At 31.8% G+C, this 17643-nt stretch overlaps 1 protein-coding gene and 1 long non-coding RNA gene across 2 annotated transcripts in view; one reads left to right on the top strand and one right to left on the bottom strand.

Annotated features, from left to right (window-relative positions):
* Positions 1-17643, bottom strand: part of LOC139090934 (uncharacterized) — a 45144-nt gene that overhangs the window by 23854 nt on the left and 3647 nt on the right. The window lies entirely within an intron of this gene.
* LOC139090933 (P protein-like) lies at positions 2472-17627 on the top strand. Its single transcript, XM_070640822.1, has 8 exons — positions 2472-2932; positions 10195-10417; positions 10476-11208; positions 12725-12928; positions 13001-13234; positions 15169-15195; positions 15286-16199; positions 17448-17627. The coding sequence occupies exons 1-8, from the start codon at positions 2716-2718 to the stop codon at positions 17530-17532; spliced, it is 2637 nt and encodes an 878-aa protein (XP_070496923.1). The 5' UTR covers positions 2472-2715; the 3' UTR covers positions 17533-17627.

The following is a 17643-nucleotide window of genomic DNA, read 5'->3' as shown; positions in this document are numbered from 1 at the left end:
TTAATTTTAAATTTATTTTGCACAATTAAGATTCTTATAAAACAAATTTTGGACACCCCAAAATTCACATCCATATAGCCTCTCAGGCTTATTTCTCATCATCCCATAAGCAGCACAATAAAAATCTTTAGAAGATAATATGAGAATTATTCAAGGACCCATCCAAGAATTCTCATTGTTAAGCCAAATAATGCGAAAAAAAAAATATTTTGTGTATGTAAATACAAAGTACGAAGCATGTATTGTACTTATCATATTCATCTTCAATACAACAATCTCATCTATTCATTACGACAGAAGCATGAAAAGCACCATTCAAGTTTCATTTGAAAAGGAAGAGAAAAGCAGGCACTTTTCGATGAAAAACTGTGCATTAATGTCTTTTTTTTCTCTTTCTCATCCAATTTCACCGCCTCGAAAAAAAAGAGAGAGTCACACACAAAAAAAAATTGAATATTTTTTCCCTTAGCCTTTCCAATTTCACATACTATATCAAAAATCATTTGAGCAATCTACTGAGAATGATTCGCCGAAAATATAAAAGCATACAACACACAAACTCTGCTGTATGTTTTTCTTTCCCTTCTCGCTCACAAATTTCATTTTTTTTTTCATATTCATGAGTTGAGTAGAATTTTTTTGTGTTTTCAGTAGTCGGCCGATGCTGCGTGCGTTTGGATGTGAAAATTCACAAATTTTCATATCATTTTTTTTTATTTTTCGTGAGTTTTTCGCACATTTTTCTCTCGGAAAATTTTTGTGTCTTCCATCTGCATCGGAGGATGAAAGTTTAAAGTATATATAACAAGTTGTTGGAATTAGGGTATCATGTGTTCAATATACACTAGTGTTTAAGGGTAACAGACAGAAGTGTAACTTTTTGATGTGACATTTGTTGATTGAATTTATGTGAGCTGAAGTGAATCAGTAGCATATTGGCTCAGTTATTAGGTACTGGATTGCTTTAAAACTAACTCAGCGGTCGTGGGTTCGAGTCTCACTAGTAGGAAATTATTGTTTTTCACTAGTTCGAATTGAATTCTATAAGAAACTAAGCTCACAGAATCTTAATTTCAAAAGTATAGACAGCAATATCTTAAAGTGCTTATCAATAGCCCTCCATATCCAATGAAAATAGTTAAAATACCAAATAATTAAAATACAGAGAAGCAAAGTCTTCTAAAAAGGTGATATAAGTCCCTTCAGTGACAAAATCAACAGATTATTGATAAAGTATATTTTATAAGGAACTCCTGTATTGAGTTAAGTTTGCTCCTAGAGTCTTCAATACAAATATTGAATTGTATGTCATTGAAGAGGGATCATGTCCAGAAATCAATACAATTTAACATACTTCAAAGCAGAGTGGCAAAACAGGCAAAATATGTACAATTTCTTGATAATTTGAATGGTTTTTCTTACAAAACCGTAAAAATTATCAAGAAATTTTACGGTTTTTGCCAGCCATAGGTGCCTGTTTTGCAACTCTGCTTCGAAGTCGACTTGAATTCGCTCTGGTTCACTATAAACCCCACTTAAAATGTGAATGTAGAGGCTTCTGTTAGCACTTGTGAAGTATAACATTTCATACAATTTTCAATCTGTTCTTAGCGAATTATGGTGAAATTAGACTTCGATGTAATTTAATTCCGATACTAAAAACCCTATTTGTCACTTAATGTCGATAGTGTGCTCGAAGCATGACCAAGAAACACAAAGAAGACAACAGCAGCCAAATGAAATCCTCACAGAGCTAATTTGAATTCAAAACTCATTCTAGCTTCTTAATAGCTATTGCACCATAACTTGTTTTACTCAAGATGGGACCATAGTCCTTTCTGAAGTAGATTTGAGCACAATTTAGAATCACACACTCAAAAATTACACTTCCCTCTGTTACAATCACTAACTAAGTTGCAAAAAATAGTTGACCCTCAAGTTCTCCAACCAAAAACAAAATAGCACCGAGAGAGAAAAATAATTATGACACAAAGTAAAAAAAAACTTTTAATTAAGAAAGAGGAACAAAAAGTTTATCGTCTCATATAATCAGTTAATAACAAGCACATTATAATTATTGTTGTTTGAGTGTTAATCAATTGACTCTGATAAGTGAATTTAAGCACCAAAAAATATTTTCTTTGCTTTAATTGTGGATAAAAAAATAAGTGTGAATTTTTTTTTTTTTTTTGTGTCTGCCTGAACAAAAATAAGTGAAAAAAAAAATTCTCTCTAAATAAAATCTGAATATCTATTTTCGGAAACCTTTACATTTTTCTCATCATCATCGGTGTGCTATTAAGACACATTTATACTATTTTTTTTTGTTTAATAAGTACTATGAGAAATTCTCCTCAGTTTTAGTGAGCGGAGAATTCTCATAAAAAATTATTATTTTTTTTTTATTTATTCAATGCACATTCGAATCTCTTTGTGACAGCAGGTCTTGTTGACTTTTTTTAATTTTTTAGAGTTGAAAGAAAGTTTTTTTTTAAAAATTCATCAAAATAGAGAGAATTTATTGTGTGGAAACACTACACAGTTTAGCAGAACATAAAGTGAATTTATTGTGTGCATGCAAAGAGCACTTGTTGCTGCACAAAAAAAAAGTAAACAGTATAAAATTGAGTGACAAACTGCAATGAATTATTGATGATAGAATAAGTAGACACAAATTGTACTAAATTGTATTGAAAAAACCAATAATTTAGAATAATGGGACTTTTCAAGCGACTTGGATTCTCGGGACGTGCCTCAACGTCCAATGACGACGTCCCACCAGAACAACCGCAACGTAAAAAATCGATAATATCTCTTATCCCTTTAAGTGAAGTGACGGAGGCATCGTTGAAAGTTTTTCGACAACTTCCAGCAGCCATCAGACATGATCCGTCAATGATATCCTTCCAACAAGAAAATGAACGATGGAAAGGTGATTAACACAAAAATCTATATATTTTTTTTTTGTTTTCTCCCTCATTTTTATGACTTCATTGTTCTACTTTTATTACTCCCCTGACTTACATTCCTGGTTTATTTAAACATTAAATTTTCATTTAAAGCTACACACGTATAGCTTTGGCTTTAAGTTTGTATTAAACATTTTCCTGCTGTGATGTCGACTAGTTAAGGCATTGACATTATAAGCTGAATTTATTTGTACGATAAGGATAATTTAATCGGTGAGGTGTGTTATGGAGTTTTAAGTAATTAATCCCGAGTTACGAAAAGCAGTCGTCAACAGAGTTCGTGGTCGATTCCGATTTTATCTGGAGTCGAGTCGATTTGAGTCGGCTTTTTGATATAAAATATAAGTCGAGTCGACTTAAGTCGACTTTTCCATACAAAATCTTAGTCGACATGGAGCTTTGGATCGTCAGGACATCGCTATATTGCCTCATTGACAGCAAGACGTAATGGGTCTGTGATGGTTGATTTTGATCCATTTTTATGTTAGTAAATAAAATTTGCCAAACAGCATTCTTTAGGACCAAAGATATTTATTTTAGTCGAGGTGTCTTAAAGGATGCAAAATTTCGGTTTCTTTACTCAAACTTTGTATCTAAAGCCTTAGAATAATAAAACTTTAATCATAGATTTCAACCCAATCCTCAATAAATACGCTTCAATTTTATGTTATTTCGCTGTTTAGTCATAAAATCTTCAAGTGAAAGTCGTTAACTTAGATACACATCAGGAGTGTATCCAGGAGAAGTATTTGACACCAAAACATTTTTTTTGGCAAAATTCTTCAATTTGATTAGGTTTTTCGTTACCAAACTCAGAATTCCTTTACTTATTCCCCTTCTTTTTCTTCTTCTTTTCCTTCTTCCCCTTCCTTCCGTTCCTCCCCATTCTCCCGTTCTTACATTCCCCTTCTTCATCCCCTTCCTCCTCCGACACACATCATCTCACTATGGGACAGAAATGAAATTTTTTTCCAAAAATTATTTTCTTCGCTTAAATTATTGTCCCTAATATCCCATTTATGGAACTGCTTACGAAATTGGATAATTCGATTCCACTGCGGAGAAATGGCTCTTCAAAGTTTGGTTCAAGTGTCCTTTCTCATCAAACTCAAACGATCATCACCAGTCACTGGTTTGATAAAAACTTTTGAAATTTCTTTTGTTTGATAGCTATGTATAGGAGCTTAATTATAAGATAGAAAAAATTATCCTGCCTTGATTCCCTTAGGGGAATTTTTGAATTTTCTCAGAAAATCACATGCATGTTGTGTTTCCGTTTGTCTGAGCCTCAACCAGTGCAACTATGGATTCTAAAAATATTTTTATATTATAGATATGGATATAATCTACAACTTTCATGAACATACTATATAATTTTACTGCAGTTTTGGTGATGAAAAAAATTATTTTCTTCAAAAAAATCGCAATTTTTGGACATAAGTTGCTGTAGCTTTTCAGGAAGACCCATAGTAGTGGAATTTTATTGCATATTTAGATAGCTCTTACTTTATACTATTTAAAAATGCAGTTAGTTGGAAGTCGGTATATCGGACACTTTCGAGCAATTTGGCTTTGAAGTGATAGTGGAACGGATCGACGAAAATGAAAAATTTGAATAACTTTTTTATGGTGTAATAAAAATTTGTGTTATTCATGTAGATTTATAGATCTTATCAAGACGCGTATTTTGAGTATAAATATGTTATGGTTTTGTCAAGTTTTCTGAATAAAATGTTAAATTTTCAATTTTGACCAAAATTTTTCAAAAAAAATCACTTTTTTCAAAAATTCAATGAAACTTGCTGGAATCTTTTTTAAATGTTCTATTTTCATATCGTAATCAACTTTTGTTCAGCAACTTGTCTCAAATTCACCTAATTGAGGTTGAAATTTGTCAAAAACCGATTTTTAGTGCATTTTTTGGGATTTTTTCATACAAATGCTATTATTTCTTATCAAATATCAATTTTTAACATTATATTATTGATTACCTTTATTTTTTTAAGGATGATCTTTCATTTTCCGGACAGAAACTTATAGGTTATTGAGTAAAAATGTTCAAAAAATGGGTTTAAGTAGTTCAAGCAAGGAGTCAAAAATTTTCAAATTCACTTTTTTGCAACTAAAATTATTCAGAAGATTTCCAAACTTTCAGAAACTATAGATTATGATCAAAATTTACTAAATTATTCCAAATTTGGGCTAGTTTACGTTTTAAAATAAGCTTTTTCATCAAGGCTCCCGCAGATTATAATCTTCAATAATCTTTGTATGAAGATTATTAAAGATTATAATCTTTGTATGAAGATTATTAAAGATTATAATCTTTGTATGAAGATTATTAAAGATTATAATCTTTGTATGGAAGATTATAATCTTTGAAAATTTTGTATGAAGATTATAATCTTTAATAATCTTTGTATGGAGATTATAATCTTTTCCATACAAATCCTTTTAAAGATTATAATCTTCAACTTTAATGTCATATTAAGTTTTTAACTCTTACGAAAGTGTAATTTACATTAAACTATCGAAAAAAGCAGAATTTTGCCTTAGTATTCATAAATAGGATGAAAACCTATTCGGAAAAGTCGAATTTTACTTCAGTATTCTTATTTGGGATGGAAAACCTTAGAAAAACCCATCAAAAATGCCAAATTTTGTCTTGATTTCCTTATTTAGGGTGGAAAAATCCACAATAAAATTAAATGTGGCCTCAGTTTTTTAATTAAGGATGAAAAACTCCTCAGTAAAGCCGGATTAGGCCTCAGTTTTCTTATTTGAGGTTAAAAATTCATCAGTAAAGCTGAATTTGGCCATGGTTTTCTCATTTAGGATGAAAAACTCCTCAGTAAAGCCGAATTTGGCCTCGGTTTTCTAATTTGGGATGAAAAACCTATTAAAAATGCCAAATTATGCCTCGGTTTTCTTATTTAGAGTGAAAAATTCTTCAGAAAAGCCGAATTTGGCCTCGGTTTTCTAATTTGAGGTGAAAAACTCAACGAATTTTGGGTAGGATTCCTTATTTAGAGTGGAAAACTCCTCAGTAAAGCCAAATTGGTGTGTAAAACCATACAGAAAAGACAGATTTCTCTTAAGTTTGCTTAAACAAGGCAGAAAAACCCTCGAAAATCTCAATTTTGCTTCAATTTTCTTAAATCCAGGGTGAAATATTCCAAAAAATAAAATTATTCATATCAATTTTCATTGCAATTGAGTGAAAACCTAGTTTGAAACTTGATGCACAGTCCACAGTTAACTAAAAGCGCAGAAAATAATTAATTTCTTATTAAATGTTAATTTTCCTTATAGTTACAACTAAATTCATTGTATTAGAAGATTATAATCTTCTATATGAAGATTATTTTCAAGATTATAATCTTTGTATGAAGATTATTAAAGATTATAATCTTTGTATGAAGATTGTTTGGGATTATAATCTTTGTATGAAGATTATTTCGGATTATAATCTTTGTATGGAAGATTATAATCTTGAAAATCATTTTGTATGAAGATTATAATCTGCGGGAGCCTTGTTTTTCATCTGATTTTAAAAACTGAAATAACTAAATTTTAAAACAGTTTTTCTATAGATATTCCTATCACAGATGCTATAAAATTTTTAATTTTGCTTTAAAAATGATATTTCTGATAATAATAAATATTTTCCTTCAAGCAAATAACAGTAAAATCGCTTCAAATCAACTCTAAATTTTGTGAAAATTTTTAAATAAATATTTAATTAAATATGATACATAAATCCTAATCTGCATTATTAGATGAAACTTTTTTATTGGAAAAACTATTGCAATTACTAAATACGTCTAAAAACTATCAAAACATGAGGTTATGTGATAAAAAAATTGAATTAAAACTATGACTGACACTTTCTATGAAATTGGAAGAAAAAGCTTATTTTAAAACGTAAACTAGCCCAAATTTGGAATAATTTATTAAATTTTGATCATAATCTATAGTTCCTGAAAGTTTGGAAATCTTCTGAATAATTTTAGTTGCAAAAAAGTGAATTTGAAAATTTTTGTCTCCTTGCTTGAACTACTTAAACCCATTTTTTGAACATTTTTACTCAATAACCTATAAGTTTCTGTCCGGAAAATGAAAGATCATCCTTAAAAAAATAAAGGTAATCAATAATATAATGTTAAAAATTGATATTTGATAAGAAATAATAGCATTTGTATGAAAAAATCCCAAAAAATGCACTAAAAATCGGTTTTTGACAAATTTCAACCTCAATTAGGTGAATTTGAGACAAGTTGCTGAACAAAAGTTGATTACGATATGAAAATAGAACATTTAAAAAAGATTCCAGCAAGTTTCATTGAATTTTTGAAAAAAAGTGATTTTTTTTGAAAAATTTTGGTCAAAATTGAAAATTTAACATTTCACTCAGAAAACTTGACCAAACCATAACATATTTATACTCAAAATACGCGTCTTGATGAGATCTATTAATCTACAGTAATAACACAAATTTTTATTACACTATAAAAAAGTTATTCAATTTTTTCATTTTCGTCGATCCATTTCACTATCACTTCAAAGCCAAATTGCTCGAAAGTGTCCGATATACTGACTTCTAACTAACTGCATTTTTAAATAGTATAAAGTAAGAGCTATCTAAATATGCAATAAAATTCCACTACTATGGGTCTTCCTGAAAAGCTACAGCAACTTATGTCCAAAAATTGCGATTTTTTTGAAGAAAATAATTTTTTCATCACCAAAACTGCAGTAAAATTATATAGTATGTTCATGAAAGTTGTAGATTATATCCATATCTATAATATAAAAATATTTTTAGAATCCATAGTTGCACTGGTTGAGGCTCAGACAAACGGAAACACAACATGCATGTGATTTTCTGAGAAAATTCAAAAATTCCCCTAAGGGAATCAAGGCAGGATAATTTTTTCTATCTTATAATTAAGCTCCTATACATAGCTATCAAACAAAAGAAATTTCAAAAGTTTTTATCAAACCAGTGACTGGTGATGATCGTTTGAGTTTGATGAGAAAGGACACTTGAACCAAACTTTGAAGAGCCATTTCTCCGCAGTGGAATCGAATTATCCAATTTCGTAAGCAGTTCCATAAATGGGATATTAGGGACAATAATTTAAGCGAAGAAAATAATTTTTGGAAAAAAATTTCATTTCTGTCCCATAGTGCATCTCCTCTCTCTCCTCAATTCATCCCATGTATGTATGTAAATCCCATAGTTTCAGCAACATTAAAGTTAAACTTCAATTTTTTTATTGCATAAAAACTCAGTATGCGAAAGATAACATACTGTTGATGTCTGATTTTCATAATATTTGCGATAACCAACAGACTGAATCGACATCAATAATCGAGACATTCACTTGAGATTCATATTAAAGCTCTCGACGGTTTTATTCAATTGTATCACACAGAAAACATCTAAAGAGATCTCAAATTAGTCGCAAAATCGTTCATATCTGACCTGAGATTTGACTTTTAAGGGTGATGTTTGCTGTAGAATTTCAATATTTATTCAGCCATATTTCAAGTGGAAGCTTCGCAATTAAAACATAAAATAATTGAGTTTTCAAAAGTGCTTCGAGGCAGTGGCAATGCAATTAAATTCTTAAGAATTCTTATGCTCATTAAATTTTCCTGCTCCAAAAAAGTTAAGTAAAGTCAATGTCACATATTTAACATAGAATACGACATTACATGCATAAATAAATAGAATAAAAATGAACCACATGAAATACTTTAAATGCTTGAGAAACTTTTGAGGTAAATACCGAAGAAAATGACGAAAAAGACAAAAAAATTTTTGATGGTTTTGTTGGGGTTTATGTGTGGTTTGGAAAGGTGAACTTATTTTGGGGATATTAAGAATTTTTGTTGTAGTAATGTCAGAAAAAGTAGGGAAAAGCTTTTTTGCAGAATTATATGAATTTTTTGGATAACTAAAGAAAGAAGCTTCTGAAATATTTTTATCTTTTCGTAGCTAAGTCCATATTTAGAAAGAAAAATATAAGAATGAACACCTCAGGCATAACATCTCATTGTTATAACTCCATGTTAAAAGTTTCTTTTATTTTTTATCAGATTTTACAAACTTTTCTCGAGATTGAAACTCAAACTCCCTTAGAGATATCATCAGTAATTATGTAGCGTAAAGAATCGATTTTTTGGCTTCCCTTCCCTCCCCTTTCTGATCCAAAATCTCAAGGCATATCAAAATCTCAACCCTAAGCACCTACCACCTTAAAAACATTACGTAAGAATTAACCCAAGTTGCACAATACGGCTAAGCGTAAAGTAACGTACACTTATTACGTTACAGAATAACAAACTTTTTTCAATAATGAACAATGGAATTCCTGGAATTTCAATTCATTGTTTAAATAAAACTTACCCCTCCTGAACGTAATAAGTGAACGGTCCCTAATTGTAACCGTAATTTTCGCCCTAAAAAATGGGTCAAAATCAACCAATTTTTTTCCAACGTGCCGTCAGGGCAACTTCTTAGCTTAAAGTTAATACTGTGTACGGTTTACGTCATGAGAACATTCTCTCGCAAAGAACTCTTCAACGTCGATTGTTATCGAGCTTCCATACATTCCGTATACAAATGCGAAACCGTATAAATGCCCTAGCGAACACGATGTGCTCTTCAAATGAACGATTCCTTACTTACATTGAAAAATTCTCATAAAAAAGCTCCTTCAAATCCTTATTAATTTTCACATAACCCTCATAATTCACCTCCAACCATCCATACCCCAGTAAGCCGAAAACAGGAAGTTAAAAAATGATCGAAAAGACATTTTTTCTCAATGAAAAAAATTTTGCTAATATTTTCTCGCCTTAAACTTAATACATGCCAAAGCTCTAAAACATTAAAGATGATATTTTATGGCTTAAATTGTAATTTTTTCCTTACACATTCTTTGATAGTAAGCCACACATTGTATTATGCTACCAAGCATAGAAAAATCGTCGGATATTAAGTAATGTCGTAAATAAAGATTCGCATATGAGAGTCTCTTCCTTATCCTTAGTTTTATTTTCATTCTTATCGATTATATGATGTCATAAAATCATGATCCCTTTTTGATATTCTTGAATTTGTTGCCATTTTTTATGTTATTCCTACATGATTACTATTATTATTCTTTCTGCTTCCAAAAAATATTCAACTATAACTATAAAATAAAATAAAAAGCAGCTGAGCATGGCGATGTATATGTCGATGGAGCACGCAATAGTTCAGAACCAGTCGAACCTCGTTTTCCAGTTGCTAAAAAGCCAGATGATGTGGATAAAATTGAAGATTTAGAGGACTCTGACTCGGATAATGGTGAATTCATAACAATTAAAGTGACCAATAGTGAAGGCAAAACGGAATCTCAGGAAGTTGATCACATTAAAGAGCACTTTAAGCCTAGGTATTGTTGACACATTTTTCTATATTTCTGTGCATGTCAGTAATGATAATTAATTTAGAGAGGAGCCAAAAGAATCAAAAGAAGTCAAGGAAAGTGTCCATTTCCAAGTACCAGCCCCGCGGCAAGGCACTCCACCAAAGGACGAAGAACATCATGAAGACACACATCCGTTCCATAAATATGGCAAATCAGGCTTATTAGTTTTCGTATGGATATTAATGGTCTTCTTCTTGGCACGAACGCCCGAGAAAAAGATTGAAAAACGGCAACTATCGATTCCAATTGACAATGCAAGAATTTACAATTTCCCAGTTTTACCAACCGGATCAAGGATTAATGTGACACTCGAAGGAGCATTTTTACCGGAAGTCCTCGAACAGCATCAAAGACGTCAAACATTATTGAATCGAAGGAAAAACACTGGAGATTACATTGAGAAAGAAAAGGACAAAGACAATTATTTGAGAGTTTATTTGCGTACGGACATAACACATAAGCCATTGACACAACAAAGGATATACGCTATACAACCACCAACTGAATTTGACTTTGCAAATTCAACTCGATTGCCAATAATGTTTGATATTGGTGAGGATAATTTGGACGATTTGGAAGATTCACAGGAACAAATTCAGCTTGTAATTGAAAGTAACTTCACAAAGACACCATTGGACAAGAAACAAGAAATGCCGTTGATATTCAGTTACGATGTTGATCCAATTAATAAACAACTTGGAGTAATTTTTGCCGCATTTGTTCTCATATTTCTATACGCATTAATTATTTGGGAAGTAAGTATGTTTTACTTTATTGTTCCCATAAATGCTAGTCATTTGTTAGACTTTTCGTTCCAAATTGTGGACCGTACATATGAATTAACATGTGCTGTTGAAACACACAAAAGGGTTATCAATCAATTAAGACAATTAATTGAAATTAGTTATTAAGTATACATTGTAGCTACACATATGAAAATAGACAGTGCTAAAATCATGTATAATTTATCATGAAACCCTATGGGCGTTATGGAAACAATTTATCTAGAATTCTAAATCAAAAGTAATAAATGAATGGGGTCTGAAAATAAATGTAACATATGTAGCATAACTCATTAAAATTCTAAACTTTTTTCCTGCAAGTTCATGCACGATTGGGTGGAAAATCAAAATTCATTGCTAAAGGAACTCGAAAATAGGATGAAATTCTTTCACATTCCAATGAGTAACATGCTTTTTAGAAGAAAAAAATCGATTTGATTGATTTTTTGTAATTGAGATTTAAAGGAATAAAGCTGAAGTTTGGAATGTTTTTTTATAGATTTTCGGAAACGATGCATTAAATTAAGTGATTGGCTGAGTTGTCAGGGTTCAAAATGAGTGGAGACAAAGTTCAAAATGGATATAGGCAGGTTTCAAACGAGTAAAGATAGGATTTATGGGGTTAAAATACCAGATTAAAAGAAGTAATCTATAATTAATAAATTGAGGCTTGACCAGAATTTAGACCAAATTTGGTACATTTGATACCAAATTTGATTTTTCGGTAAATAGTACGAGTCGGTTAATCGATTCCAAATCCGGAAACATGGCATTGTCAAGCCGACTTGTTGCCGGATTTGGGATCGATTAACCAAATCCGGCACCAAGGTAACTTGACTTTGGCATTATTCCGGATTTAAATTGAATCCGGCACAAAGTCTGAGTCACGCATATCTAGGACCAGAATAACCGGGTTGTGCTATTCGAGAGGCAATCTCAAACAACAAAACGTACTTACTAAGTCCACGCTACGTAGTTGTATTATAGGGAAGACGTTAGAATTAGAAAAATAAGTCGAAACTAGCTGCCACGGTACCGTCCGGGCAACGTTGCGTCTTTCCATTAATATGGCATCGTACCGGTGTCCTAGCGAACATGTTCTGCACACGTTATTCGCATGTTGCGTATGATTAATCCTGGTATTTTTGTCTAGTCTACACCCACAATGACAATGATACCAACCCTGTCTATAACTTTTTCTTAACATTCGCAATCAAATTGTCAAAGCAAAAATTATTTCAAATCTCATTAAAAAAATAACGACCATCTAAGTATCTCTACCATCTCTAAGAATCTCCCTAAAAAATGAATAAATTTCCCAAACGCAAGCAGTAAAGCGATATAATCTTTACGACAAACAATTAAAAGTCTCCCATTTCAACCCACAGAAAAGCTAACAAATTTCTACATTTATGACAAATAATGTAAACATTATTACAACATAATGAAATTTAGCACAGATAATAAAGTCAATATACCTTCCATTCAGGTTGTTCATAGAACATTTGCAGCAATGATAGCAAGTACATTATCAATTGCTCTTCTTGCCGCACTTAATGATCGTCCTACACATCAAGAAATAATCGGATGGATTGACGTTGAGACGATATTGCTTTTATTTTCCATGATGATACTTGTTGCCATTCTCACTGAAACAGGTGTTTTTGATCATCTTGCAGTTTATGCATATAAGGTATGTGGATTTATATCAGATGTCTTTTTTATGACATCCATAATACTGACAAATGAATTTTTCTATCCACAGATAACAAATGGTAAAATTTGGCCATTAATTCACTGCTTATGTATCATCACATGTCTAATTTCGATGCTGTTGGATAATGTAACAACTGTTCTTCTTATGGCACCAATAACAATCACATTGTGTGAGGATTTGGACTTAAATCCCGTGCCAGTGTTAATGGCAATTGTTGTTCATGCAAATATTGGCGGTACAACGACACCTGTTGGTGATCCACCGAATATTATAGTAAGTTTGGTCAATAATTATGTCCAGGGTGTGGCAGTCTCAAATTCGAATTTTTCGAAATTATATTTTCGAAAAATTCGAACATTTCAAACTTAATTTTAAAATAAAAATTTACGTTACGAAGAAAAGTTAAATTAACGGTCAAAAAAAATTTGAATTTAACCGAAAAAAAATTACCAGTCGTTTTGAGACAGCCAAACTCTGATTATGTCCATTTTTATGAACAAATAATTAATTAAATATTTTATTTCATTTTCTCTTTGTTTAAACCTTTATAGAGTAAGTAAACATCAAGTCACATTGACATTGTCAAAAATATTGATTTATTTAATTTTTTTCTCATTTCACAGTGTGAGTAAACATCATCAAGCATAAAAGATTCGAATATTAAGTCACATTAATTAACAAAATCTTGTATTAATCACATTTTTTCTCTCTTTTTTTCTCATTTAGTGTATGTATAAAAAGAAATTATAAGCTGAATGGATAAGTATTGCATGAGAATCAGTATTGTGAAAATGTGATAGGTCCGTGAATCTTACGACGTCTGAATTAGGAATCGTTAACAGAGTTGCAAAACAGGATCTTGTCACAGGCAAAAATCGTACAATTCCTTGATGATTTGTATTGTTTTGTGAGAAAACTTTACAATTCTTAAGGAATTGAACGGCTTTGTCTGTGACAGGTACCTATTTTTGAATACGTTGGCATTGGACATGGTAGGGTCTTACCATCCCTAGGCTGATTGTGGGGCTTCCATCCTTTGGATAAGGTGCTTTGGATAGGCTTTAACTATATCCTTTAATGCACTTATCCCGGCAAATAGCTCGGTCGCCAGCGGTGTATTTAGGGAATGTCAGGAGATGATCTACACTTGATATTTGGTCAGCTTCAGAGTTAGACTTCAACTTCTCTAATTCCCCCAATTCCCCCAATCATCAACCTTCTACAACTCAATTTTTCGCTTTGTTCAGAGCTGATGATGGCCTTCTGATAGTTTATACTCATACTTTAATCGATTATCTATCAATATTTTATCAGTTCATAATTCCAAAACTGTAATTCGTTTGTGTATTCACGTCTATCAGTCTGTGAATCATTTTTTCTTATCACATTATCGATTAATTGATAATTTTTGGTATTGAACTTCTTGAGTGGAATTCATAAAGGTCGTCAATGGGAATTTAATGTTGTTGCTATAGGAGCTTGAACTTTGTTCGATGGTAATCGAAATTATCGCTGAATGACGAAAGTTTAGGATGACAATTTGGTGGTATCAGGTATTTTAGTAATACTTGAAGTCATTAAAAGTTTTTTTATAAGATAAAAAAGGTAGCTAGGTGATGAATTTGACCCATTTGTGAGTCGCGAATACACATACCGAAATACTATGACTAGAAACAGCAAAAAAACACCCAAATCCGAACAGTCTTTCCCTGGGATCGAACTCGGATTGTTAGGGTCGGTAGGCCGACAATCTAACCACTGCGTCACTGTTGCCGCCAACTTACGTAATGCAATACACTCAATTTAATATACCCAATCAAAGCTTACCAAGCACACTATACTCAATTTAGTATACTCAATACAAAGCCCACCTAATGCAGTATACTCAATTTAGTGTACCCAATACAGTATACAGTATACAATTTAGTATACCGATTGCAAGACTTTCCTAGTAAAGTGTACACAATTTAGTATACAAAATTGAGTATTATAAGACAATTAGTGTACAAAATTGAATAATTTAGTATTCTACGTAAAACAATGTGAGAAAGTATTGTAATTTCAAGCATATTCAATCGCATTCTCATTTAAAGCACCTTAAAGAAAACGGATCTCCACATTTATCACACAAATACAATATCTCATGCCATTTATTATCATCACAAAAATATAATATTCCATTATAATACAAGACTTTATTTTCTCCTCGAATGTAGACATCGAATCCAACCATCCTTGAAAGTGTAAGTTTATTTTTATTTTCTTTACTAAATAAAGAAACTTCCATTTCTCACAATAATAAGTAAACAATTTCATTTCTCAACGTAATATAGGGTGTAACGTTTATAAGCTTCACTCTCCACATGCTAATCGGCGTCATTATTCTTACTATCACGACAAATCTTCATCTTCGTCTCAATTATAAAGATATTAATACATTATTCATTCACGAACCAAAGGAAATAAAAGTTTTAAAACGTAATATTGTCGTTTGGGAGCGTACAGCTGCATCAATATCGCCATTCTCAAAGGACGCAAATATGGTCCGAGAAACCCTCATTAAGAAGGTTAAAATACTAAAACATGAGTTGAAGAAGAAAATGGCAAAAGGTGGAATAGGTGTGGCACGTTACAGATCAACCTTGGAGGAAATGGAAAAGGCATATCCACTAAGGAAAAAAGGATTATTAATTAAGTCGGGAATTGCATTGACCTTCATCATTGTACTGTTTATGGTCGAATCGTTTCCACAAATTCATCGTTTATCACTTGGATGGTCAGCATTACTTGGCGTTACACTTCTTCTAATCATAAGTAATCGTGATGATATGGACGCCATTTTACATCGTGTTGAATTCTCAACACTATTATTCTTTGCTGCAATGTTTGTTCTTATGGAAGCTGTTGAACGTATGGGATTTATAACATGGATTGGATCTGGATGTGAAGATATTATTAAATCTGTATCTAAAGAGTATCGTTTGGCTGTTGCTATTATTATCATTTTATGGGTATCGGCAATAACATCAGCATTCGTTGATTCCATACCCGTTACACAAATGATGGTGAAAATTGTAATCTCGTTGGCAGCAAGAATAAATCTACCATTGCAACCACTCGTGTGGGCATTGGCCTTTGGTCCGTCATTGGGCGGAAATGGAACTGTGGTTGGTGCGTCGGCGAACGTTATATGTGCTGGTATAGCTGAACAGCATGGATACAAAATGAATTTCATGGAATTTTTCAAGTAAATATTTTGAGGATTTGCGTTGATTTATGATAATATCGTGTTTGGGCTTCAAATTTTGCGTGGCATTCAACTTCTTATTCTTAGCATAAAAGGATATTCTCGCATTTTCGTGATTAATGCGTTTCTAGTATTTTCTCAACCAAAAAAAAATCAATAAGGAAAATATTTTCATGGGGAAAATTGTCGGCCATATTTTATGCTCAGTTATATCCTTTAGTTCCGAGTAGTTTTCTATTAGTTTTCTATCCAAATATTTTTCCATTAAATTGATAATACAATGGGAAATAATAGGAAAATATATTTAATAAAAGAGGGATAAAATGTGCCTGTTGTTCAATATCTTGGATGAATAGTTTTTTGTATTATTTCTGTTGATGGGTTAACAACATGACTCGTTGTGACTAGGAAGAAGACAAAGTTGCTTTTGAATAAAGTGATTCTTGAAAAAGTATGCCCAATATTAGTAATCTTTCAAAATTTTACTATTATACTTGAAAAGTTTGAAATTTGAGACTGCATTTTAGTTTACTCCAAGTTTACTCTCATCGGTGAAAAAGCATCAGTAGCCTAAATGGAAGGGTGTTGGTCACACGTACCAAAGTTTCTGGGTTCAACTGCACGTCATGTCTAATTTTAGAAGCGTTTGTGTGCAGTTTTGAGGCACATAATGCATTGGGTTTCTGGAAGCGTTTCAAAAACTACTCTGGAAGTGGAAGTTTTTCAAAAAGTACTCATTTTGCAGTTTTTCAGAAACCCTAATATTGTGTCTCCACTGCTGGGTATACAAGGATAAACTAGTATCTGGTGGATTTCTTTACGAAATCTTGCATACACGAATTGTAACTGAGTACATTGCAGGGTACATCAGGTCTTTAGACGTATTCGTGTCTTCGCAATGTGTTACCTTTCAAAATAGGTTTCTAAAAGGACATGTACTAGGGCACTATACAGTGTACAATACTGTATTAAAGGAGGTCTAACTTCAAACTTTGACTTATCCCCCTAGTTGTAAAGAACTCAAAGAAAACAGAGCCAAAAAGTTTTAATTTCTTTCTTTCTTTTGCCAAGCTTCTTCACATCTTTTTTTTCCAAATATTCAACAAAATTTGACATGACTAAAGAAAGCTATTAATGCAAAACCCCAACACAACATATTCTCTCATAAATCAAAGCATATTTTCATCTCTTTTGTACTATCCACAGATTCATTTTTCTCATTTTCTTTTTCTTTTTCTTCCCCAACAGATTCGGTTTTCCATTAATGATTGGAAGTATTGTCATAACGACAGGATATCTACTATTTGCTCATTGTTTATTTACTTGGCATTAAGAATATAAAACACATATTTTATTTTGTTCTGGATATGAATCATAATTCTATTTTTTGACATTTAGATCAATCTACATACTTAAAATGTTTTTTATTAAAAATTTATCTGAA

Source organism: Chironomus tepperi, unplaced genomic scaffold (assembly GCF_022539635.2).
Source record: "Chironomus tepperi strain 1889 unplaced genomic scaffold, CSIRO-AGI_Ctep_v1 contig_223, whole genome shotgun sequence".
NCBI lineage: Eukaryota > Metazoa > Arthropoda > Insecta > Diptera > Chironomidae > Chironomus > Chironomus tepperi.
This window is presented reverse-complemented; position numbering and strand designations above follow the sequence as displayed.

What these genes read in the sequence shown, in the direction of transcription:
- LOC139090933 (XM_070640822.1), top strand. Translation starts at nt 2,716, where the DNA reads ATGGGACTTTTCAAGCGACTTGGATTCTCGGGACGTGCCTCAACGTCC. An exon ending in ACGCATTAATTATTTGGGAA is followed by an intron (nt 11,209 to 12,724) that starts GTAAGTATGTTT and finishes CCTTCCATTCAG; the next exon opens with GTTGTTCATAGAACATTTGC. An exon ending in ATCCAACCATCCTTGAAAGT is followed by an intron (nt 15,196 to 15,285) that starts GTAAGTTTATTT and finishes AACGTAATATAG; the next exon opens with GGTGTAACGTTTATAAGCTT.